Source organism: Pan troglodytes, chromosome 4 (assembly GCF_028858775.2).
Source record: "Pan troglodytes isolate AG18354 chromosome 4, NHGRI_mPanTro3-v2.0_pri, whole genome shotgun sequence".
Lineage (NCBI taxonomy): Eukaryota > Metazoa > Chordata > Mammalia > Primates > Hominidae > Pan > Pan troglodytes.
Window position 1 is genome coordinate 138,073,658 of NC_072402.2, and position 24,633 is coordinate 138,098,290.

Sequence of the window (24,633 nt, forward strand, 5' to 3'; positions counted from 1 at the left end):
GCACTATGGGAAGCCATTGGCTTGCACCCAGGAGTTCGAGACCAGCCTGGGCAACATAGGAGCCCCTCTCTACAAAATATTTAAAAGTTAGCCAGACTTGGTGGCACGTGCCTGTAGTCCCAGCTACTTAGGAGGCTGAGGCAGGAGGGTCACTTGAGCCCAGGAGTTTGAGGTTGCAGTGAGCTATGATTGCTACTGCACTCCAGCCTGGATGGCAGAGTAAGACCCTGTGTCAAAAAAAGAAAGGAAGAAAGAAAGAAGGAAAATTTACATTTAGCAAAGATAAACCTCTTCTCCACTTGCCGAAAGTGAGCAAGCCAAGCATCCTATTCCTGAGGCCACTTCCTCTCACTTAAGGTCCAGTGTACTGCATGAAAGTATGATTTGAACCTTGGAAATAATCTACCCCAACTGTCTCCACTTACATGTAAGAAAATGGAGCCTTGGAGAAGGGAAGGGTCTTACTCAAAGACATCCAATAAGTCTGTGACTAAGCCAGGATGAGAACCCAGTCTTTGAACTCCTAGGTCAGGGTTTTTTCCAGCGCCCACACACAGGGCTGCTCACCCACACAGCACACCTTCCCTGGGCCTTGTCTGGGAGACCACTGGTGCCCACAGGCCAACCCTCACCAGCCTACCCAGCCCAGGGCACTCAGGCCCAGAGGTGGAAGTGAGACCTGGGGAGGGTGGAGGCATGGTGGCCCACTACTCCAGGCAGCACTGTGAGCCAGGGTAGTTGGGGCCACAGAAAGGGCAAGGATAGACACTCTGAACTTTGGCAGGAGTTGGGTGGGAAGGGAACATGTATGTATGTGCATGTGGGGGAGGTACTCACGCCAAATCCTTGCTCCCATCCCCCTCAGGCTCCTTTAAGTCACTTGTCCGTAAGGTTGGGGCACATTCTTGAAGGGAGTGGTCACAGGGGTTCAAGGCCCATTCAGGCCGTAGGCCAGTTTCTATTCCTTGTGGCACTGAAACCACCTCCTCACTCAGACTCAGCACCCCTCCCCAACTGGAAATATAGTGACATGCTCTTCTAATTCCTGCCCTGGGACCTCCTTGGACCAGACTCGAGGCTGGGGGTAGGGCCGGCGTGGGTGCCCTTTCTCAGGGGATGGATTCTTGGTATTCAATATGTGGGGTGTGGCTGACCTACATTCAGATGAGCCTGATTGGCCCTCCCTTCCCCATCCTGTTGTTCTTCCCCAACCCCCCATCTCTCCGGGCCATTCCGCGGTGGGCCAGGGCAAGGCTGAGGGTTTAGGATCTCTCCCTGCCATCTGGGCGTCTCCATCTCTGCGCCCCGGCTGGTCCGCAGCCACTGGGCCTAAGGGAGCGGCCCTAGCAATCCGGTCTGTGGGGAGCAGTGCCCTCGTGTGGCCTCCAGGAGAAGCGCGGCTCTTTTCTCAGCCCGGTCCTTTGTATGCTCTCATTGAACAAGTATTTATTGAGAGCCACTACGTGCCAGGCGCCGCTCTAGGCGCCGCGGCCAAGACAGATACCTGCTCCACGGACTGTGCATTTCAGCGTGTGCGTGCGTGGACAGTCAGGCAATAAATGATAAACGAATACATAAATGAGGCAGTTACTAGTAGTGGTAACTGCTAGGAAGAAAATAAAACAGAGAAATGTGATGGAGAGTGACCCAAGAGAGAAACTTAGGGTAGGATGGGCCGGGCGCGGTGCTCACGCCTGTAATCCCTGCACTTTGGAAGGCCCAGGCGGGCGGATCACGAGTTCAGGAGATCGAGACCATACTGGCTAACACGGTGAAACTCCGTCTCTACCAAAAATACAAAAAAAAAAAAAAAAAAAAAAAAAAAAAAAAAAAAAAAAGAAAGAAATTAGCCGGACGTGGTGGCAGGCGCCTGTAGTCCCAGCTACTCCGGAGGCTGAGGCAGGAGAATGGCGTGAACACGGGAGGCGGAGCTTGCAGTAAGCCGAGATCATGCCACTGCACTCCAGCCTGGGCAACAGAGCGAGACTCCGTCTCAAAAAAAAAAAAAAAAAAAAAGAAAGAAACTTAGGATAGGATGGAAAAGGAAGATTTCCGTGAGTAGCTAACGTCTGAGATGAAACCTAGGTCACAGATTGTCATGTAAGGATATGGGGGAAAGGCTTTCCTTACAGAGAAAATAGATCCTGCAAAGATCCTCAGGCAGGAACAGGTTTTGCAGAACAGGTGAAGGCCAGTGTGGTTAGAAAGGAGTGAGCGAGGGGAGGCTGGTGTGAGATGCCGTCAGAGAGGTGGGCTGGGGCCAGGGTGTGAATCTTGCAGGCCACGACAAGGAGCTTGATTTTTTTTTTCTTCTTCTTCTAGGAGTAATGGGAATGTGTTGGGTGAGTATTGAACCGAAGAGTAATGTGGCTCAACTGCCTTTTGAAAGGACATGTATGGTGTGGAGGATGGACTTTGGGCAAGGGAGGAAGAGTGGAAGCAGGGGGGTTATTACAAGAGACCAGGAAGCTACTGAAATAATTCAGGTGAGAAATGATGGTTGTTTGAATCAGGGTAGCAGTGCTGGAGGTGGGGAGATGTGGTTGGATTATGGGTATATTTTGAAGATAGAGTCAACAGGATTTGCAAATAATGGACCACATTTTCCTTTGCTCATTTAGCTCCAGGAACTCCTTCACTTACACCCCCTAGTGGGCTCCTCCATCCTCACAGGGCAGATCCCAGGGACACAGCTAAATTAGGGAATTCCTAGGTGTTGTTGGACAAAAGAATTTAAGACTCGTTAGCTGGGCAGCCAGGCACAGTGGCTTACGCTTGTAATCCTAGCACTTTGGGAGGCTGAGGCGGATGGATCACCTGAGGTCAGGAGTTTTTGAGACCAGCCTGGCCAACATGGTGAAACCCTGTCTCTACTAAAAATATAAAAATCAGCCAGGCGTGGTGGCACATGTCTGTAATCTCAGCTACTTGGGAGGCTGAGGCAGGAGAATCACTTGAACCCAAGAGGTGAAGGTTGCAGTGAGCTGAGATCACACCACTGCACTCCAGCCTGGGCGACAGAGCGAGACTCCGTCTCAAAAATAAAATAAAAGACTTATTAGCTGAGCATGGTGGTGTGCAGCTGTAGTCCCAACTAGCTTGGAGGCTGAGGTGGGAGGATCACTTGAGCCTAGGAGGTCAAAGGTGCAGTGAGCTATAACTGTGCCACTACACTCCAGACTGGGTGAGAGAGTGAGACCCTGTCTCAAAAAAAAAAAAAGAAAAGAAAAGAATTTAAGACTCAGACACTAGGTCTTCCACCATTATCCCATTTAATGGGCAGGTCCTCTGCCTGCTATCTCCCTTACCCTGTCTGGCTTCCATGGACTCAATTATTTATTAGGTCCCTGTTTGTCCAAATAGGTGTGTCTGTGGCCCCAGGGGTGTGTTGGTGACACCCAAAACAGTCCTGGGTGTTTGGTATTTATATTTGATACAAGTGAGGGGGGCAGCAAAATCTGGGGGTACCAAGTCCTCAGACCCAAGCCAATCATTTACTCCTGTTTCTTTACACAAAACACAGTGGGATCAGACCTGATACCACAGGAAATGCACATACACATTTTGGCCCCAGGTTGGGCATTTCTGGAGAGCCTGGGAAAGGCCAGACTAGTCTTACAAATACTCTTATGCCAGCAGGGGGTGGGGTAAGCAAGTAGGGAAGTAGGTGACCGGTAGAGTCTGGAGTCAGCAGGCCTTGTTCTGTTTGTGTTGTGCTGCAGTGGGGGATGCATTATAAATGCAACCAGCCAGAGGGCCCCTGGCTTCAGAACCTAGGACTGTACTGGTTCTGAGATTCTGTGCAAGCCTCATGGAAATGAAGCTGCCAGGCCAGGAAGGGTTTGAAGCCTCCAGTGCTCCTAGAAATATTCCTTCAGGGGAGCTGGACAGCAACCCTGACCCTGGCACCGGCCCCAGCCCTGATGGCCCCTCAGACACAGAGAGCAAGGAACTGGGAGTACCCAAAGACCCTCTGCTCTTCATTCAGCTGAATGAGCTGCTGGGCTGGCCCCAGGCGCTGGAGTGGAGAGAGACAGGCAGGTAAGTTGGATGCAGGCCAGTTCCGTGGGATCCTTCCCCTTCCCCAGCTGGAGCCTCCTATATGTCCCCCAGCGCTTCTTATGGGGCTGCCCAAAATTAGGATTTTCCCAGCTGTATTCCCTTATTTCAGGGTCTTACCTTCCATGATGCCCAGCCTCTTCTGCAGTCTAGTTTTGAGATCCCCAAGACCCTAGATGAGGGGTGACTGCCAGGGTGGGGGGGAGACTTCACACCACTGGGCCCAGGATGCCCTCATTGCCTTGCCTTCCCTAGCTCCTCTGCATCTCTGCTCCTGGACATGGGAGAAATGCCCCCAATAACACTGTCTACCCACTTTCATCACAGGTGGGTACTGTTTGAGGAGAAGTTGGAGGTGGCTGCAGGCCGGTGGAGTGCCCCCCACGTGCCCACCCTGGCACTGCCCAGCCTCCAGAAGCTCCGCAGCCTGCTGGCCGAGGGCCTTGTACTGCTGGACTGCCCAGCTCAGAGCCTCCTGGAGCTCGTGGGTAGGCTGGGATCCTTTGCAGGAAGGGCCTGGGTAGCCATGCCTTTTCCCCAGGATTTCCCCTCCAAAGTCTTGGAATCTTCCAGAGTCCATCCCTACCCCTCCTAGGATTGTCTACCCTTGTCACAGGGTGGACATGGAAAAGCAGGGTGGAGGAGCAAGTTCATTGGCCCTGGCATTCTGAGACTCCCAGAAGGGAAAGGTGTCTGGGCAGAGGGAGAAGGGGAAGAGCGTGTGGCAGGGAACTCTCAGGAAGGAGATGACCCCCAATCCATTCTCCAGAGCAGGTGACCAGGGTGGAGTCGCTGAGCCCAGAGCTGAGAGGGCAGTTGCAGGCCTTGCTGCTGCAGAGACCCCAGCATTACAACCAGACCACAGGCACCAGGCTCTGCTGGGGTGAGAGCCCCTCCCTGGGCCCAGGACCAAGACCCTGGTGTGGCAGGGTCTCAGATCTCCCCTGCACCTTCCAGGGCTAGAAGTAGCCCAGGCTTAGTTCAGGCTCCAACCCAGGACTCATGAGCAAGAGGAAACTGGTGGTAATGTTGTGGGGAGAAGATTCAGGGGGCTAGAATCGTAAGAGAGCTCTGTGAAGAGATGTACTTGGTAGGCACTAGGCCAAGAGCTTTACACGCAGTATCTCATTTGATCTTCACAACCACCCTGTAAATAGTACCACAATTATCCCCATTTTAGTGGTGAGAAAACTGTGGCTCAGAGTGGAGAAGGGTATACTCTAATTCTTACAGCTTGTCAGTGGCAAAAGTGATTAGGGAATCCTGGTGGATCCACCCCCAAAGCCTGTGGTCTTAATCACTGCATAATCCTGTTTTGTAGGCTCTACTCATCCAAGAAAGGCTTCTGACAATGAGGAAGCCCCCCTGAGGGAACAGGTTTGTGGCCCTTCCTTGGGGTCCCTTTCCAGTGGCTGGGAGAGGGGTTAGAAATTAACAAAAGTCTACTCTCCACTGGATTTCTCATCATTTGAGATCTTATCCTCCCCAAATAACCTTTCATATTCTGTGTCTCCTTGAACCCCCATCCAGTGTCAGAACCCCCTGAGACAGAAGCTACCTCCAGGAGCTGAGGCAGGGACTGTGCTGGCAGGGGAGCTGGGCTTCCTGGCACAGCCACTGGGAGCCTTTGTTCGACTGCGGAACCCTGTGGTACTGGGGTCCCTTACTGAGGTGTCCCTCCCAAGCAGGTGAGGCTACTGAGTGAGTGGGAGTCAGGGATCCCAGAGCCTAGAAGGGTCTTTACTGAGGAGGGGAAGGAGGGTCTCAGTCTGATTCTCTGAGGCTGTGGGGAGGATGGTGCTCAGGGGTCTGGGGAGAGAGTAGTGGTCAGGGCTGCATGGTAGGTGTGCAAATGAGTGTGTTTATGGGAGCTGATAGGTCAGAGCTGAGCATCAGAGGCCAGGGCTGCCCTGTGGGAAAGCAGCCTGTGAATCTCTGGGGCCTGGTTCCTTCCTCAGGTTTTTCTGCCTTCTCCTGGGCCCCCGTATGCTGGGAAAGGGCTACCATGAGATGGGACGGGCAGCAGCTGTCCTCCTCAGTGACCCGGTGAGCTGAGCAGGTGTGTGTGTGCGCGCGCGCACGCGCACATGTGCATGCCTGTGTGTGTGTGCACACATGCATACATGCATGGGCTCATGTGAGTGTGTGTGTGTGGACTCTGTATGTGTCCCTAAATACAGCAATGAGGCACAGTGAGCACTGAGACTGAAGTTTCCTCGTCTCCTAGTGCAGCCCCATTACTGGATGAATGCTGGCACACTGTAGGCACTCAATAGATACCCATTGAATGAATGAATTAATGCATGCATAAAGGAATGTGTGAATGACTTGTCTGCCTCTGTGACTTGTGTCTGTCTAGTTTTGAGACTATGAAAATGCATGTAAGAGACCAGGTTTGCACTTACCACCCATTCTGTGCCCCCATTCCCAGCAATTCCAGTGGTCAGTTCGTCGGGCCAGCAACCTTCATGACCTTCTGGCAGCCCTGGATGCATTCCTAGAGGAGGTGACAGTGCTTCCCCCAGGTCGGTGGGACCCAACAGCCCGGATTCCCCCGCCCAAATGTCTGCCATCTCAGCACAAAAGGTACCTGGGAGCCATCATCCCATACAGATTCCTGCCCATATAGGCCCTGGGTCTAATTCCATTGTTGAGGAGGGGTGGGGTCCCAGGAAAGAGATAGGGACCTATCTTTGGATTTGGAGTCAGGCAGACCTAACTCTGAGTTCTGCTGGACTACTCTCTCGCTAAGAGACCTGAACAAAGACCTTGCCTGCCCGAGCCTGGCTTTCACAGGTCGCAATATGACCTGGACCTTCTAGAGGCCCATGTGTCGCCATGGTTCCCTCGCCGGCAGAGACAAGAGCAGCCGCTAGGGGGCAGGGTGCCACGAGCTCTGGACCGAGTCGCGGACTGGTTGGAGATCCTCAGCCAACCTGGGGTTCCCCTCCTCCTCAGGCTTCCCTCGCAACAGCGGGAGATCAGAGGTCCCGCCGTCCCGCGCCTGACCTCGGCTGAGGACAGGCACCGCCATGGGCCACACGCACACAGTCCGGAGTTGCAGCGGACCGGCAGGTGAGGCGAGCTGGGAGGAAACAAGGGTAGGTGACCTGGGGGAGGGGAGGAGTCACAGGGAAACTGAGGTGTGTGCTCACTGTGGGAGGGGCTCACCCGGTCACAGGGAAAGTAGCGGGGATGCGGGTGTGGAGTGTGAAAACCTGGATCACTGACGACCCTCGGGCGGGAGGCTGTTTGGGGGCCTTATCCAGGACGTGCGCAGGAAGGTCCCGTGGTACCCCAGCGATTTCTTGGACGCCCTGCATCTCCAGTGCTTCTCGGCCGTGCTCTACATTTACCTGGCCACTGTCACTAATGCCATCACTTTTGGGGGTCTGCTGGGAGATGCCACTGATGGTGCCCAGGTGGGTAGGGCCCAGGGGGCAGGCACAAGCGTTGGTGTCCCCTAGTCCATCCCTTCCCCTGGGACTATGGGTAAGTTAAGGAGGCTCTCCCAAAGCTTCAAAGGACCCTGAGGACTTCAGGGTCCTGTGCTGAGCCCCTGTTGGCTTCCAGGGAGTGCTGGAAAGTTTCCTGGGCACAGCAGTGGCTGGAGCTGCCTTCTGCCTGATGGCAGGCCAGCCCCTCACCATCCTGAGCAGCACGGGGCCAGTGCTGGTCTTTGAGCGCCTGCTCTTCTCTTTCAGCAGGTAGGAGAGCTCCCCCCATCACCGGACCCTCACTAGTGCCATGGTCAGCCTGCTCCTGGCTGGGTGAATAGGAGAGAGTGGGAGCTATCTGTTTGGGTTGAGGGACACCTGACCTGGGTTTAGTGGGAAGCAGACAGCCCTGCTAAGCCAGCCTTCCTGTCTCTCATCCCCACAGAGATTACAGCCTGGACTACCTGCCCTTCCGCCTATGGGTGGGCATCTGGGTGGCTACCTTTTGCCTGGTGCTGGTGGCCACAGAGGCCAGTGTGCTGGTGCGCTACTTCACCCGCTTCACTGAGGAAGGTTTCTGTGCCCTCATCAGCCTCATCTTCATCTACGATGCTGTGGGCAAAATGCTGAACTTGACCCATACCTATCCTATCCAGAAGCCTGGGTCCTCTGCCTATGGGTGCCTCTGCCAATACCCAGGCCCAGGAGGTGGGTAAGGGAAACAGGGACCTTGGTCAGGTGAAGAAGGATGTAGGGAAGGGGAGGGGCTGCACCCTTACTATCCCCCCTGGTTAAGTTCAGCAAAATGCTGCGTACTTACCCAATAACTGGCAGTACTATTTCCACTCTGGTTCTGAATCAATTGAGAAATAAGACAACAGAAGGCCCGATATCATCTTCCTTTCTGACAACACTGATAGAGGAACATGGGTTATATCTGTGGGTGAATGGGCTTCCTAATGATGAAGCCAAAATTGAATAGATTTACTCACCAGTCGTGGAAGCACTGGTTTGAGACTATCTTACCCCAGGGGAGTAGAGCTAAACACATACATCAAACAGGCAGCTTATACTCGAGAGAGGGGAGAGAAAGGGGCAGGGCCAGGTATGCCCAGCTTCATTTCCTGAAATCACCAATCAAATATATCACTGCTCTTCTGGGTGAGAGTGGCCGGCCAGGTGGAGAGAGGCTTGGAGTATTACACTTGCATATATCCCTCCACATGGAAGGCAACCCCAGGACTGGGAAGAAGTGGCCTCTCTTATATGTTCTCCTATCAGTGCTAGGCATGAACAAGACCAGTTCTAGCCCTGGTGGAAACACACAGATTTGTATACTCCTCTATTCAGCCAACATTTGCTGAGCATCTACTGTGGCCAGGTCCAGTGCTTGGTACCAGGGATGCAGATGGGCAGAGAATTTGAGATGATGAGGGCATGAGACAACGTCCTTCTCGCACACTTGGTAGTGATAGAGTCAGCAGACAGATGAGTCACAATTAAGAACTCTGGTTCACCTGGACCCATCAGATAAGAATTTTATGGGGCTGGAGGAGGTTCCCAGGGGAGGGAACATACATCTGAATTATTCTCTGCTTCCCAGGAAATGAGTCTCAATGGATAAGGACAAAGCCAAAAGACAGAGACGACATCGTAAGCATGGTGAGGGACTGCTCCTGGGAGGTTCTAGGAAGGAAAGGGTGGAGACCAAGGCAGTCGGTGGTTTCTAGCTCTTCCTACCCATAGGTTAAGGAAACCTTCATAGGTGAGTAAAGCTTAGCCATTTCCTACAGCTGGGAACTTCCCATCCTGGGCCCCTGGTGTCTCTGTGGGTCCCTCCTCCCTTGAAGTTGGTCCAGGAGAGCAGGACATTTACTCCATTGCCTATAACTCCACTCCTGACCCTCCTGTGTACAGGACTTAGGCCTGATCAATGCATCCTTGCTGCCGCCACCTGAGTGCACCCGGCAGGGAGGCCACCCTCGTGGCCCTGGCTGTCATACAGTCCCAGACATTGCCTTCTTCTCCCTTCTCCTCTTCCTTACTTCTTTCTTCTTTGCTATGGCCCTCAAGTGTGTAAAGACCAGCCGCTTCTTCCCCTCTGTGGTGAGTTTCACCTTTCTGTGGGAGAGGCCTGACTCTAAGCTTTGGGTCCTATCTGTGATGGGAAGTGGTGTGGAAAAAGAGGGATGGCAGGCCTGGACCTGACTGAGTGTCCACTGTGTGCCAGGTGCGCAAAGGGCTCAGCGACTTCTCCTCAGTCCTGGCCATCCTGCTCGGCTGTGGCCTTGATGCTTTCCTGGGCCTAGCCACGCCAAAGCTCATGGTACCCAGAGAGTTCAAGGTGAGAGCCAGGGAAGAGGGTTGGGGGACCAGAGGGGAAAGCAGGGCCAGCAGACCATGGGGAAGGAAAATGAATAAATCCCACACTTCTCTAAGCTTCTTTCTTCACTAATAAGCTAGAGATAGTAATAATAATGGCCTCACAGGGTTGTCATGAGGATTAAATGAAGTACTGCAGCAGACACGTGAGTACAGAGAATACACGGTAGCTATTATTACAGGGTATGGGTTAAGAGAATGGGTTCTGATCAGCCAGCCCTGGGTTTGAGTTCCAGTTCTTCCACTTCCCAGCTATGCATTAGGCAAGTTAATGCACATTTCTAAGCCTCAATTTCTTCATCTATAAAATGGAAATAATAAAATGACAATAGTTCCTACCCCGTAGATTGTTTTGAGGTTTACAGAAGATCACAGTGGAAAGCACTTACCACATGCCTGGCACATACCAAGTCCTCAATAAATGTTAGCTATTATTGTTACGGGATTGCCCCACCCTTGGCGTGGCCCTGCCCACTCCACTACTCCTCACTCTCTTCTTCGCACCCCGCGTTGCCTACCCTGATCCAGGAAAGCTGGAACTCCCTTTCCAGGGCATGACAGTGTGCAGGACAAGGCTTAGCACTGATTTCTAGACTTTGCCTGTGCATTTGGAGACCTCCTCTCCGAATTCCCCCAAGACAGGAGAGCAGGGAGGACTCCAACTGGGGCAGCAACTGGGGCCCCCTCCCCGACACATATGCTTGTAATCAGAGCGGACACAGACACACCCAGCCCTCTCCCTGCCTCAGATCAAGGCAGGTCTGAGCCTGAGTTGCCCCACCCAGGATAGGGGGAGAGGGATCTCTAGGGAGCAGGGCTCTGTACATCAAGAAGTGTGTGCAGGCCACATGTGCCACCTCCTTCTGTTCCAGGGAGGGAGGGACCCTGAACCAAAGTCCAGAGCCCCTGGTTCCAGCCTGACCTCAGGGCTGGTCTCCTTCCATCTGCTGTCTTTTAAGGCACTGGGATGCTTTGAACCAGCTATGCACACACAGCCCACTAGCATCTAGTGTCTTGGGGTGGGGGCAGGTTGTGGAAGAATGCCAAGGTTGAGATGTGCAGGTGAGATGCTCTTGGGAGACCCACTCCAACCTGTCCATGAAATGCCCTCCTCCAGCCCACACTCCCTGGGCGTGGCTGGCTGGTGTCACCTTTTGGAGCCAACCCATGGTGGTGGAGTGTGGCAGCTGCCCTGCCTGCCCTGCTGCTGTCTATCCTCATCTTCATGGACCAACAGATCACAGCAGTCATCCTCAACCGCATGGAATACAGACTGCAGGTAAGGCCTGCTGGGTAAGGCCCAAGACCAAGGGACAGAAGCTCCAGGGGAGTCTACGCTCCTCCTCTCCTACCTCAGAGGACAGAGGGCTGGGGCCTGGGCTAGCTTCATCCTCATTGCCCCCACCTCTACCTGCAGAAGGGAGCTGGCTTCCACCTGGACCTCTTCTGTGTGGCTGTGCTGATGCTACTCACATCAGCGCTTGGACTGCCTTGGTATGTCTCAGCCACTGTCATCTCCCTGGCTCACATGGACAGTCTTCGGAGAGAGAGCAGAGCCTGTGCCCCCGGGGAGCGCCCCAACTTCCTGGGTATCAGGTGAGGGCGGTATTTAGGAAGTGGAGTAAGAGGTGGGCAGCAAGGTAGGGCAAAGGGGAACATAGCAGAGTTATTTGGGCAGCTTAAATTCTAAGCTGGTGTCCCACAAGCATTGCAGTGGCAGAATGAGTGAGTTCTGGGCTCTGAGATGGGTGAGTCAGATCTTCCCCTCTCTTCCCTCAGCCGTGGGGACTGGGAGGGGCCTCAAGAGGAACATCATCCATGCAAAGGTAGAGGCAGCCAGGGCTGAAGTGGAGGGTCAGGTACCACCTAATAATCCTCACTCAATGTAGAAGTTACAAAGGAATCCATCATAAAAGCAATTTTGGAACTGTTGGAATCACAGTCTAAGTATCTAAAGTATATGAAATCAACTTGATAAATTGTGAAATGTAAGTCTTTATGGCAGTGTAAACATTGCTAATTTTCCATCAAAATAAAAATGAGGAGCAACTATGAACTTGAATTGATGGAGAGGTCTGGGACTCTCACCTTGAAGTGCTCTGCCCCTTCCTCTCCACCAATTTTTCACATCAAGCTAAGGGCTCATCCCTCCTGGTGACCTACTGGGGTATTCCTCTAGTTTTCTCTTGCTGCCGGGGTCTGTACTGGTGTTCAGCCAGGATCTCCAGTCTGGATACCCCAGGGACTCTCCCAGACCTCAGCTAACTCCTCCCTCTCCCCACAGGGAACAGAGGCTGACAGGCCTGGTGGTGTTCATCCTTACAGGAGCCTCCATCTTCCTGGCACCTGTGCTCAAGGTACCTTTGTTATACAAGCCAGGATCAGGGTCAGTGTAGTAATAATAGGAGCACAGCAAGAACTGACACTAGTTGAATACTTACAGTGTGCCAGGTGCTCTGTTAAGTTTTCTCCATACATGGTCTCATTTAATCCTCACATTAACCCTGAAAGGAGTATGTACCTTACAAACGAGGCAGATGAAGGTTAAAGAGGCAAAGAAACTTGCAAGAGCCCATCAAAAGAGCCAGTTTTTCAGATCTGTCTGAGAACTCAAACTCTTATCCAATGGACTTTTTACCCAGTGGAGCAAGGTGTGGTTGTGCCACCACCATCCCCTAGGGTCTAAGTGCTACCCTTGCTCTAGCCTCCCAACAAACCTGAGACTAAGAGTATGATCAGCCCAGGTGCGGTGGCTCATGCCTGTAATCCCAGCACTTTGGGAGGCTGAGGTGGGAGGATCACTTGAGCGCAGAAGTTTGAGACCTACCTGGGCAACATAAGGAGACTCTGTCTCTACAAAAAATAAAAAAGGTAGCTGGGCATGGTGGTGTGTGCCTGAGGTGGAAGGATCGCTTGAGCCTAGGAGTTTGAGAGTGCAGTAGGTGGTGATCACTGGATGACAAGAGCAAGAATGTCTCAAAAAAAAAAAAAAAAAAAAAAAACCAGAAAAACTTAGAGGCAAAAAGCCTTCACTTCTCCTTCACCAGAGGTATATGGAATATTTGCTATATGCAAGACTGCTAGGCACTTGGGAGAAGTACGGGTCAGTGGAATATTGAAAAGAAATATGGAACTAAGCCCCTACCAGCAACACACACAAATGAGCAAAAATTAAGTAACAAGTAATAGCAGAAAAGTTGAACAAGCCAAGACAGCAAAGCAGTCAAGGAGGGTGTGGAGAATGTCAGACAAGAGTCACTGGCAGGACGACAAGAGGTTAGGGAAGGGAAAGGTCATGGAAGCTGGGTGAAAGTGGAGTAGGGAAAGAGCCAGATGGACCGGATCAGCCACTTACTAACTGGGTGACTCTCATTTATAGACATTTACAGAGCATAAACCATATGCTAGGCCGGGTGTGGTGGCTCACACCTATAATCCCAGCACTTTGGGAGGCCGAGGTGGGTGGATTGCTTGAGCTCAAGAGTTTGAGACCAGCCTGTGCAACATGGCGAAACCCTGTCTCTACAAAAAATACAAAAGTTAGCTGGGCATGGTGGTGTGCACCTGTAGTCCCAGCTACTTGGGAGGCTAAGGTGGGAGCATCACTTGACCCCAGGAGGTCTAGGCTGCAATGAGCCAGGTTTGTGACACTGGACTCCAGCCTGGGCAACAGAGTGAGATCTTGTCTCAAAAAACGAAACAAAACAAAACAAAACAAAACAAAACAAAAAAATCCCGAAAAACAGAAAACCCTAAACAAAAAAACAAACAAAAACCCATATGCCAAGCACTGTTCTAGGTACTGGGGATATAATGGTGCTCAAAAGAAATCATTTTTCTAACCTTACAACCTGGTGAGAGGAGAAAGATTTTTAAAAATTAAAACAAGAAGCCAGGCACGGTGGCTCACGCCTGTAATCCCAGCACTTTGGGAGGCTGAGGCGGGTGGATCATCTGAGGTCAGGAGTTCGAGACTAGCCTGGCCAACATGGCGAAACCCCATCTCTACTAAAAATATAAAAGTTAGCCAGGCGTGGTGGGGGGTGCCTATAATCCCAGCTACTTGGGAGGCTGAGGTATGAGAATCGCTTGAGCCTGGCGGGGTGGAGGTTGCAGTGAGCCGAGATCAAGCCACATCACTCCAGTCTGGGTGAAAGAACGAAACTCCATCTCAAAAAAAAAAAAAAAACAAAACAAAAAACAAATTAAAACAAGAGAATAGGATAACTTTAGATAGTGATAACTTCTGTGAAAAATAAAAGAAGATAAGATGATTAAGAGTGCCAGGGGCTACTTTAGATGGGGCCTGAAGTTAAAAAGTCAATGAAGACCTTTCAGGGTGCAATGAGATGAGGCATGAGTAATAAGAATAAACTGGTCATGAGAAAGTCTGGGGGAAGAGCATTTTAGGTGGAGGACATAGCAAAGCAAAAGGCTTTGCAAGGGGTAGGAACAAACTTGGGCATGTTGAGGGAAGGAAAGGTGGTTAGTATAGTGGGAGCATAAAGAACAGAGGGAAACGTGATGGATAAGATTGGAGTGGTAGGCCAGGTAATGGACAAAGTTACTTAGTCCCTCTGAAATTCAATTTCCCAATCTGTAAAATGAAGGCAATAATAACATTTACTTCATCTAATTGATTTGAGGATTCAATAAGATCGGCATGAAACGTGTGAAAGGAAAGGCAAGGCCTGGGCAGACCTGGATGCTAGATGCTAGAGGGATCTAGGGCATCTGGGCATCCTGGGGCATCTGGGAGGTTGGCAGAGGTAAACTTTGATAACTCTCTGCTTCTTTCTACCAGTTCATTCCAATGCCTGTGCTCTATGGCATCTTCCTGTATATGGGGGTGGCAGCGCTCAGCAGCATTCAGGTGAGCCCATTAAAATCACCTAACAAAAGAAAAAAAAAAAGAATAAAAAGACAAACAAAAAAGAACAAAATTACCTAGCAACCCTACTCCTTTTTTCTTTTCTGCTGGCATCTCCTGCTTACACTTGCCAATTTCCCTCTTACTCTCTTTTTCCTGTCTCTCCTGGGCTCAGGGACTCGACTGCCATGCTCCCCGCCTGCTCCCAGTGCTGGGCTATGATAGCTATCAGTGACACCCTCCTGTCAGGCTACCTGAGTGCCCTGCTTTCCTCTTCCTCTTGTTCCCCTAGTTCACTAAGAGGGTGAAGCTGTTGTTGATGCCAGCAAAACACCAGCCAGACCTGCTACTCTTGCGGCATGTGCCTCTGACCAGGGTCCACCTCTTCACAGCCATCCAGCTTGCCTGTCTGGGGCTGCTTTGGATAATCAAGTCTACCCCTGCAGCCATCATCTTCCCCCTCATGGTAACCTGAGGCAGGGTTGGGCTGTGTCCTGGAGGGTCTTGGGAGACTCTGAGCCTGGAAGGGTGGCCAAGGCCTCCACGAGAGGAAGAATCTCCCCTCTCACTCGCTGTGGCTCTCCCTGGTTGGGAATCCTAAGACAAAGAAAAAGATGGCAGAATGATACCTATGTATGGGCTAGTCCTGGGATACCTGATTCACCTCTTTTCCCAACCTCTTTGGAGTGATCAGCCACAGGTAAGAATATAAAACCCAGAAGAAATCTGAGGTCTTGGTAGAGGAAATGGTGACACTTTTATTACTCAGTGAGGTGATAACATAGGTGGCTTCTGGCCTTGTTCTTATTGAGGAAGTTAAGAGTCATAGGCTTTGCAGTAGAATCAATCTGCTTACTATATCCCAGATGTGTGACCTCTGGGAAGTAACTAATCATTTGGGGTCTCAGTTTCCTTCCCTGTACAATGGGAATAATTTATTCTATCTACCTCATAGGAATGTGCTAGCATTCAGTGAAACTGATATACAATGCCTAGCACATAGGAAGTGCTCAATAAGTGTTACTATTGTTAATGTTCCTACTACTGTTGCTGACAGGCCTGGACCATGTTTCTATTCCTGCAGTTGTTGGGCCTTGTGGGGGTCCGAAAGGCCCTGGAGAGGGTCTTCTCACCACAGGAACTCCTCTGGCTGGATGAGCTGATGCCAGAGGAGGAGAGAAGCATCCCTGAGAAGGGGCTGGAGCCAGAACACTCATTCAGTGGAAGTGACAGTGAAGATGTGAGCTCCAGGCTGGGTCCTCTCAGGAGAATGTGTCAGGGTTTGGGAGAGCGTTCTTGTCCAGGAGCTGTCCCTAAATAATATCTCCAGTAAGCCCGCAGATCTGATCAACAGTCACTTCCCTTATCTGTGTATGGACATAGGCAGACTGAAGGGGTGAAGGAAATCTTTCTTCATAGGACAGGGGCCCTCGATGTGGGTGGAAAGGGCTGAGGCTTCAGCTCAAGTGGGCTGTCTTTCTCAACTCTGATCTGTTTTGTCTCACTGTGGGTTTACCTCTATGTTGTCTTTCACTATCTGTCTTTCTATCTATTCTCAATCCATCTTGGGATCTGTCTTCCACAGTCAGAGCTGATGTATCAGCCAAAGGCTCCAGAAATCAACATTTCTGTGAATTAGCTGGAGTAGGAGTCTGGGAGTGGAGACCCCAGGAAACAGCATGAGGTGAGGGTGTGAGGGAAGTGCTCCTGATGTTGAGGATGGGAGGTGTGGGTTCAGACCTTGGAACTCTCCAGTGTGTTGGCCAGCCCTGTTTTCTCCTTACTCTAGTCCCTTAGGAATCCTAGATTGGGGGTGCTGGGGTGTAGAAGGGTCTCTTCCTAGCGAAGAGTAACTGGCAAGGGTGCCTGGGCTTGGCTCTCTGTGATTCTGAAGTTTGGTCAGTAGAGGGAGCTCAAACTCACACCAAATGAGAAGTGGAAATGGGTGTTGTGGGGGGCGGTGCCCTGGCAAAAGAATGGGAAGGAGTGGGAAGGAGAGGAAGGGAGGAGAAAGCCTGGTGCCCCTTTCCCTTACTTGGAAGGCTCCCCACTTAGGCTGCTGAGAACCACACTCTAGACTTGTGGAGGAAATCTCTATCACTTGTCCTCTCTGCCATTCCTTCATTTTATTCATCCATATATCAAGCATTTTCTGAGTACCTATCATGCAGTATCTTGGTACTAGAGATACAGTAGTGAGTAAGACAGTCATGGTCCCTGACCTCAGGAAACTTAAATCCCGATGGGAGAGTAGACAAATAAACAGACAATTGTTAGAGTGGGATAGTGCTGATAAGGGAATAACAGGGGCCATGGGAGCAGGGCTTCTAACCTCTTCTTGGAGAATAGTAAGGTGGAGTGGTGAGAGTTGGTGAAGGTCGGGTGGTGGTGGTTGGGTGGTGGGTGTTCCATTTCTAAGAGGAAATGGTCCATAATTTGAAATCCAAATAATGAATAGAAGCTAGCCAGGTAGCTGGGCACAGCAGCACACAATTGTAGTGCCAGCTACTAGGGAGGCTGAGGCAAGAGGATTCTTTGAGCCCAGGACTTCAAGCTGTAGTGTGCAATAATCACAACTGTGAATAGCCAGTGCACTCCAGCCTGGGCAACATAGTGAGATCCTGTCTCTAAAAAAATTTTTTTTAAAAGGAGCAAGCCAGGACAAGATGGAGGGAAAATATTCTAAGCAAGGCCACAGCATGTACAAAAGCCTGCAACTGGTTGCCTTTAAAAAGCTGAGCTCTCTTTTGGGGCCGGGTACAGTGGTTTACACCTGTAATCCCAGCACTTTGGGAGGCAGAGGTGGGTGGATCACCTGAGTTCAGGAGTTTGAGACCAGCCTGGCCAACATAGTGAAACTCTGTCTCTACTAAAAAATAATAAAATTAGCCGGGTGTGGTGGTGCATGCCTGTAAGAGGCTGAGGCAGGAGAATCACTTGAACCTGGGAGGTGGAGGTTCGGAGGTTGCAGTGAGCCGAGATTGTGCCACTGCACTCCAGCCTGGGCGACGGAGTGAGACTCCATCCCAAAAAAAAATCAAAAACAAAAATCTCTCTTTTAGGCCATAGAACACCCTCATCTTCATGCTTCTCCAAGCTCAAGAGCCTAAGAGCCAGACCGGGCACAGTGGCTCACGCCTGTAATCCCAGCACTTTGGGAGGCCGAGGCGGGTGGATTACTTGAGGTCAGGAATTTGAGATCAGCCTGGCCAACATGGTGAAACCCTGTCTCTACTAAAAATACAAAAATTAGCTGGGTGTAGTGGCAGACACCTGTAATCCCAGCTACTGGAGAGGAGAATTGCCTGACCCCGGGAGGCGGAGGTTGCAGTGAACTGAGATTGCACCATTGCACTCCAGCCTGGGCGACAAGAGCGAAACTCCCTCTCAAAAAAAAAAAAAAAAAAAAAAGCACCTAAGGGCCTCTGACACTTGCAATGGGAAATTTGGGGGACTGGAGACTGGAGAGAGAAAGGGGAATTCACTGGCTGGCCCCAAACAAGATCTCCTGGGCGCTCCTTATCTCTTATCACTCTTTTTGCTCTGTTCTTTGCAGTAGTATGTCCCCTGAGCACTTGCTTTGGCCTCACCATGTCTTCCATTAGTTCACAGGTGCTTACTCAGGAAGTCAGGACATTTTTGGCCTTTGGCTTAACTTCCAGATGCTCAGTCGGCTTGGGGAAGGACTGAAGGGCAGCTGCCAAGACCTCAGTTACCTCCTGACCTGAGGGTGGAGAGTGGCAGGAAGCAAGCATGTTTGCTGTGCACTTAGGAAAGGCTGGTGAGCCAGAGGGACTGATCAGGCTCCATTCACTCTCTACTCATTAAAAGGTCCTGAGCCACGAAGCGCTTCCCATTTTGAACTTTCTGTCCTCACAGATTCTCTTTGACAGAATCTAAGGGCCATCAGGGAACTCTTTGCAGCTTGCAAAGAGAAAAAGCCAGTCTTTCCAGAATAAGTATTCATCTGTTTGAAATAGTTTTTTACACATATAAAAATAATTTTTGGCTGGGTGTGGTGGCACATGCCTGTAGTCCTAGCACTTTGGGAGGCTGAGGTGGGTCCAGAGTAGCCTGAACAACAGAGTGAAACCTTGTTTCCACACACACACACACACACAAAAACAAAAAAAATTAGCTAGGTGTGGTGGTGCATGCCTGTGGTCCCAGCTACTCAGGAAGCTGAGGCAGGAGGATCGATTGCTTGAGCCTGGAGGATCACTTGAGTCTGGGAGGTCGAGGCTACAGTGAGCCATGATCATGCCACTGCACTCCAGACACAGGAACAGAGCAAGAACCTGTCTCCAAATTTTTTTTAAAAAAAGAAGCAAAAAAAGCCGGGTGCAGTGGCTCACGCCTGTAATCCCAGCACTTTGGGAGGCCGAGGTGGTTGGATCATGAGATCAGGAGTTCGAGACCAGCCTGACCAACACGGTGAAACCCCATCTCTACTAAAAATACAAAAATTAGCCAGGCATGGTGGCACGCACTTGTAATCCCAGCTACTGAGGAGGCTGAGGCAGAAGAATCACTTGAACCAGGGAGGCGGAGGTTGCAGTGAGCCAAGATTGCGCCGTTGCATTCCAGCCTGGGCGGCAGAGTGAGACTTTGTTTCAAAAAAAAAAAAAAAAAAAAAAAAAAGAAGCAAGAAAAAAAAATCTTGGGCTGGGCATGGTGGCTCACGCCTGTAATCCCAGCACTGTGGGAGGCCGAGGTGGGTGGATCACTTGAGGTCAGGAGTTTGAGACCAGCCTGGCCAACATGGCAAAACCTCGTCTCTACTAAAAATATAAAAATTAGCCTGGCATGGTGGCATGTGCCTGTAATCCCAGCTACTTGGGAGGCTGAGGCAGGAGAATCGCTTGAACCAGAAGACAGAGGTTGCAGTGAGCCAAGATCACACCACTGCACTCTAGCCTGGGCAACAGAGCAAGACTGTGTCTCAAAAACAAACAAGCAAACAAACAAAAAACATGTTGATGCATGTAGTTGTAGTTTGTTTTCATTGCTAGGTAGCACTCCATTGTATAACTCTACCACAATTCAATTATCCAGTTTTCTATTGACTCACAGAATTCACTGGTGAAGCCACTGGGGCCTGGAGGTTGCTTTGCGGAAAGTTTAAGTTGATTCAAATTCTTTAATTTTCAGGTTCTTTATTTCTTCTTCAGCCATTTTTGGTGAATTGTATTTTTCTGGGAATTTATTGATTTTATCTAATTGTTCGTATTTATTGACATAAAGTTATTATAACTCTTACCTGCTTAATATCTGTAGCACATTTAGTTATGGTTTTCTTATTTCTCTTTGTTTTTGATTCTTGGTTACTTTTGCAAGTTAAGCTATTTTATTAGTCTTTTTAAATAACTAACTTTTGGCTTTGTTGATCTCTACTGAATGTTTCTCTACTTCATTAATTTCTGCTCTTTATTTTCTTCTTTCTGTTTTATGTTTATTGCTGTTTTTTAATTTCTTATCTCCTTTTTTTCAGCCTTGTTTCCTAATGTAAACACTACTGCTATGAATTTCCTCCTAAGTACTACTTGTATCTTACAGGTTTTGATATATAATCTTCTCATTACCATTTATTTCTTCTAAGTATTTTCTAATTTCTACTGATTTCTCCTTTGATCCACAAGTTGTTGAAAAGTGCATTTAAAAATTTTCTAAACTTTATTTTCCTTTATCTTTTTGTAACTGATTTCTAACTTAATTTCATTTAGATACTTATGAGGAGGCCAGGCGCAGTGGCTCACGCCTGTAATCCCAGCACTTTGGGAGGCTGAGGCGGGTGGATCACGAGGTCAGGAGTTCGAAACCATCCTGGCTAACACGGTGAAACCTCGTCTCTACTAAAAATACAAAAAATTAGCCGGGCGTGGTGATGAGCGACTGTAGTCCCAGCTACTTGGAAGGCTGAGGCAGGAGAATAGCGTGAACCCAGGAGATGGAGCTTGCAGTGAGCCGAGATCATGCCACTGCACTCCAGCCTGGGGGACAGAGCAAGACTCCATCACACACACACACACACAAAAACCTATCAGTTAGATACTTATGAGGCTAACTTTATGGCCTGGAATGTTGTTAATTTTTGTAAATGTTCCACGTGTACTTGAAAATAATGCTTATTCTCCAATTTTCTCTTTTTTTCTTTGAGATGAAGTTTCGCTCTTGTCCCTCAGGCTGGAGTGCAATGGAGGGATCTCGGCTCATTGCAACCTCCGCCTCCTGGGTTCAAGCGATTTTCCTGCCTCAGCCTCCGGAGTAGCTGGGATTACAGGTGCCTGCCACAACGCCCGGCTAATTTTTGTATTTTTACTAGAGACGGGATTTCACCATGTTGGCCAAGCTGGTCTTGAACTCCTGACCTCAGGTGATCCACCTGCCTTGGCCTCCCAAAGTGCTGGGATTGCAGGCGTGAGCCACTGCGCCCGGCCCTCCAATTTTCTATTTCTATTAGGCCAGCCTACTAATTGTGCTGTTCCAGATGTTCTATATATGGCATGACTTTCTTCAGCCTGTTTGAACTAGCAAGTACTAGGGAAGGTATTTTAATAAACCTATTATGATAATAAATTTGTCACTATCTCTTTGAAGAATTTGTCAATTTTTGCTTTTATGTATTTTTAAATGCTGTGTTTTGAGTGCTTTCTAGTTTAGAATTGTTATATCTTACTGGTTAATTGATCCTTTTATTATTTTGTAATGATTTTATTTTGTAGTGATTAGTAATTCTTTCTGCTTAATAGTTATTTTGTCTGCTAGAAATATAGTTAAATTAGCTTTCTTGTGATTAGAATTTACCTATATTATATATTTCCATTCTTTGAATTTTAGTGTTTCTGTGTTCTTATATTTTACCTGTATCTTTTGTAATCATCATGTGGTCAGATTTAGTTTTTTTTGTATTTACTTTTATTTTATTTTACATAAAAAATTTTTTATAGGCAAGGTCTCACTCTGTCACCCAGGCTGGAGCGTAGTGGCATGATCTTGGCTCACTGCAGCCTCAACCTCCTGGGCTGAAGAGATCCCCCTGCCTCAGCCTCCTGAGTAGCTTGGACTACAAGCACACACCTCCATGCCCTGCTTATTTATTTGTTTATTTTTTATTTATTTATTTGAGATGGAGTCTCACTCTGTTGCCCAAGCTAGAGTGCAGTGGTGCGTTCTTGGCTCACTGCAACCTCCACCTCCAGGGCTCAAGCAATTCTCCTGCCTCAGCCTCCTGAGTAGCTGGGATTACAGGTGCATACCACCATGCCCATCTAATTTTTTTGTATTTTAGTAGAGACGGGGTTTCACCATGTTGCCCAGGGTGGTTTCAAACTCCTGAGCTCAGGCAATCCAGCCGCCTTGGCCTCCCACAGTGCTGAGATTACAGGCGTGAGCCATCGTGCCTGGCCACTCTGCTTATTTATTTATTTTTTCTTAATTTTTGTAGAGACAGGGTCTCACTATGTTGCCCATTCTGGTCTCAAACTCCTGGCCTCAAGTAATCCTCCTGCCTTGGCCTCCCAAAGTGCTGGGATTATAGGTGTGAACCACTGCACTGGCCCAGGATTTTGTTTTTGTTTTTTTTAAATTAATTAATTAATTAATTATTTTGAGACAAAGTTTCGCTCTTGTTGTCCAGGCTGGAGTGCAATGGTGCAATCTCGGCTCACTGTAACCTCCGCCTCCTGAGTTCAAGAGATTCTCCTGCTTCAGCCTCCCAAATAGCTGGTATTACAGGCATGCACCACCACGCCCAGCTAATTTGTTTTTTTTTTTTTTTTTTTTTTTTTTTTTGAGATAGGGTCTCACCTGTCATGCAGCCTGAAGTGCAGTAGCACAAATATGGTTCACTGCAGCCTCAAACTTCTCAGCTCAAGTGATCCTCCCACCTCAGCCTCCTGAGTAGCTGGGAGCATAGGTGTGTGCCACCATGCTTGACTACTTTTTAAAATTTTTTGTAGAGATGGGGTCTCACTATGTTGCCCAGACTGGTCACAAACTCCTGGGCTCAAGCAATCCTCCTGCATTGGCCTATAGAAGTGCTGGGATTACAGGCGCCAGCCACTATGCCTGGCCAGGTTTTTTGTTTTTAAATCCAATTTGACAATCCATCATCTTTTAGCTAGAAAATTTAGTACGTTTACATTTAATTTCTAATATATTTGATTTTGTTTTATTTGCTTCTTATTTCCTATTTTTCTGTTCCTCTTTTCTCCTTTTCTTACCTTATTTTAGATAGATCGAGCTATTTTTGTACTTTTTCTTTTCCACTTTCCTCCCTTTACTTGCTTGGGATATAAGAAAAAGGGAGGTCAAAGATGACTCCCGTGTTTTGGGTCTCAGCAACAGGAAGAATGGAATTGCCATTGACTTCAGTTCATATTTGGGCATTATGATGCTATTTATTTAATTATTTATTTATTTATATTTTTGAGACGGAGTCTCGCTCTGTGTCCCAGGCTGGAGTGCAGTGGCATGATCTCAGCTCACTGCAAGCTCTGCCTCCCGGGTTCATGCCATTCTCCTGCCTCAGCCTCCTGAGTAGCTGGGACTACAGCCGTCCGCCACCATGCCCGGCTAATTTTTTTGTATTTTTAGTAGAGACGGGGTTTCACCGTGTTAGCCAGGATGGTCTCGATCTCCTGACCTCATGATCCACCCGCCTCGGCCTCCCGAAGTGCTGGGATTACAGGCGTGAGCCACCGTGCCCGGCCCATTTATTTATTTTTATTTATTTATTTAGCAGAGACAAGTTTCACCATGTTGGCCAGGCTGGTCTCGAACTCCTGACCTCAAAGCAATCCACTCGCCTCAGCCTCCCAAAGTGTTGGGATTACAGGCGTGAGCTACTATGCCTGGCCGTATGATGCATTTTAGACAATCAAGTAAAGATGTCAAATAGGCAGCTGGACATGCAAATCTGAAGTACAGAAGGAAATCTGAGTCAGAGATAAAATTTATGATTTTATTAGAGTACAAATTATATTGAAAACACAGACTATATACGATTGCCAAGGAAGTACAATAAGAGAAGAGATCCAAGGACCAAGTCTTAGAACTCTTCACTGTTAAAAGGTTAAGAGATAGAGGAGCAACCAGGAAAGGAGAAGACTGAGGAGTGGCCAGTGATATGGAATCAAAACTGGGAGTTAAGAAAATGTTTCAGGGAGAATTGATTTTGGTTAATTTGTCTTGGGGTCATTCTAACTCTTTACTTTTGTGTTATCTCATTATGAATTTTAAAGTTAAAAATTATATTTAACCTATCATTTTAGTTGTTTTTTGGGGAAGATTGTTCAGAAATTATAATCCATACAATGTCAGAAATGGAAATTGTACCAACCCTTTTTTCAATATTATAAAGAAAAACCCTGGCTGGATGCAGTGCCTTATGCCTTATAATCCCAGGATTTGGGGTAGCTGAGTGGGGAGGATCGCTTGAGGCCTCAGGAGTTCAAGGCCAGCCTGGGAAATAGTGAGACCCTGTCTCTACAAAAAAAAAAAACCATAAAAAATTAGCTGGACATGGTGGCACATCCTGTCATCCCAGCTACTCAGCGTGGGGGTGGGGATGGGGCAAGGGGTGCTCTAAGGTGGGAGGATCACTTGAGCACAGGAGTTTGAAGCTATAGTGAGCTGTGATTGCACCACTGCACTCCAGCCTGAGTGACACAGAGAGATCCTGTCTCAAAATAAAGTCTAAATTTAAATTATACTTTTAAAAAAATTACTGGAGTTTCACTCTTGTTGCCCAGGCTAGAGTGCAGTGGCATGATCTCGGCTTACTGCAACCTCCACCTCTGGGGTTCAAGTGATTAACCTGCCTCAGCCTCCCGAGTAGCTGGGACTATAGGCACCTGTCACCATGCCCATCTAATTTGTTTTGTA

The 24,633-nt window shown here is 49.0% G+C and overlaps 1 protein-coding gene and 1 long non-coding RNA gene across 7 annotated transcripts in view; one reads left to right on the forward strand and one right to left on the reverse strand.

Annotated features, from left to right (window-relative positions):
- The first annotated feature begins 3,653 nt into the window (after positions 1–3,653).
- On the forward strand, positions 3,654–18,592 carry SLC4A9 (solute carrier family 4 member 9). 6 transcript variants are annotated; one of them, XM_063810752.1, is made up of 22 exons: positions 3,654–4,041; positions 4,387–4,547; positions 4,829–4,942; positions 5,381–5,436; positions 5,590–5,747; positions 6,018–6,105; positions 6,491–6,645; positions 7,018–7,134; positions 7,307–7,481; positions 7,633–7,766; positions 7,942–8,204; positions 9,100–9,149; positions 9,414–9,602; positions 9,727–9,840; positions 10,996–11,157; positions 11,296–11,474; positions 12,163–12,235; positions 14,683–14,751; positions 15,041–15,214; positions 15,833–15,988; positions 16,334–16,432; positions 18,354–18,592. In XM_063810752.1, exons 1-21 carry the CDS (start codon positions 3,740–3,742, stop codon positions 16,385–16,387), a joined length of 2,943 nt encoding a protein of 980 aa, XP_063666822.1. In that variant the 5' UTR covers positions 3,654–3,739; the 3' UTR covers positions 16,388–16,432; positions 18,354–18,592. The 6 variants fall into 6 exon arrangements, with proteins under 6 accessions (XP_063666822.1, XP_063666819.1, XP_063666823.1 ...); XM_063810750.1 differs by having other exon boundaries at positions 3,655–4,041; positions 9,100–9,158; positions 10,996–11,151; positions 11,290–11,474; positions 18,361–18,444; XM_063810751.1 differs by lacking the exon at positions 18,354–18,592 and adding an exon at positions 17,811–17,887 and having other exon boundaries at positions 3,655–4,041; positions 9,100–9,158; positions 10,996–11,151; positions 11,290–11,474.
- Positions 14,484–24,633, reverse strand: part of LOC129144021 (uncharacterized) — a 30,455-nt gene continuing 20,305 nt past the window's right edge. The window contains exons 2-3 of the long non-coding RNA XR_008548088.2: positions 15,003–15,345; positions 14,484–14,770 (exon numbers count right to left, since the gene is read on the reverse strand). This is a non-coding gene — a long non-coding RNA (uncharacterized LOC129144021). The remainder of the gene's footprint in view (positions 14,771–15,002; positions 15,346–24,633) is intronic.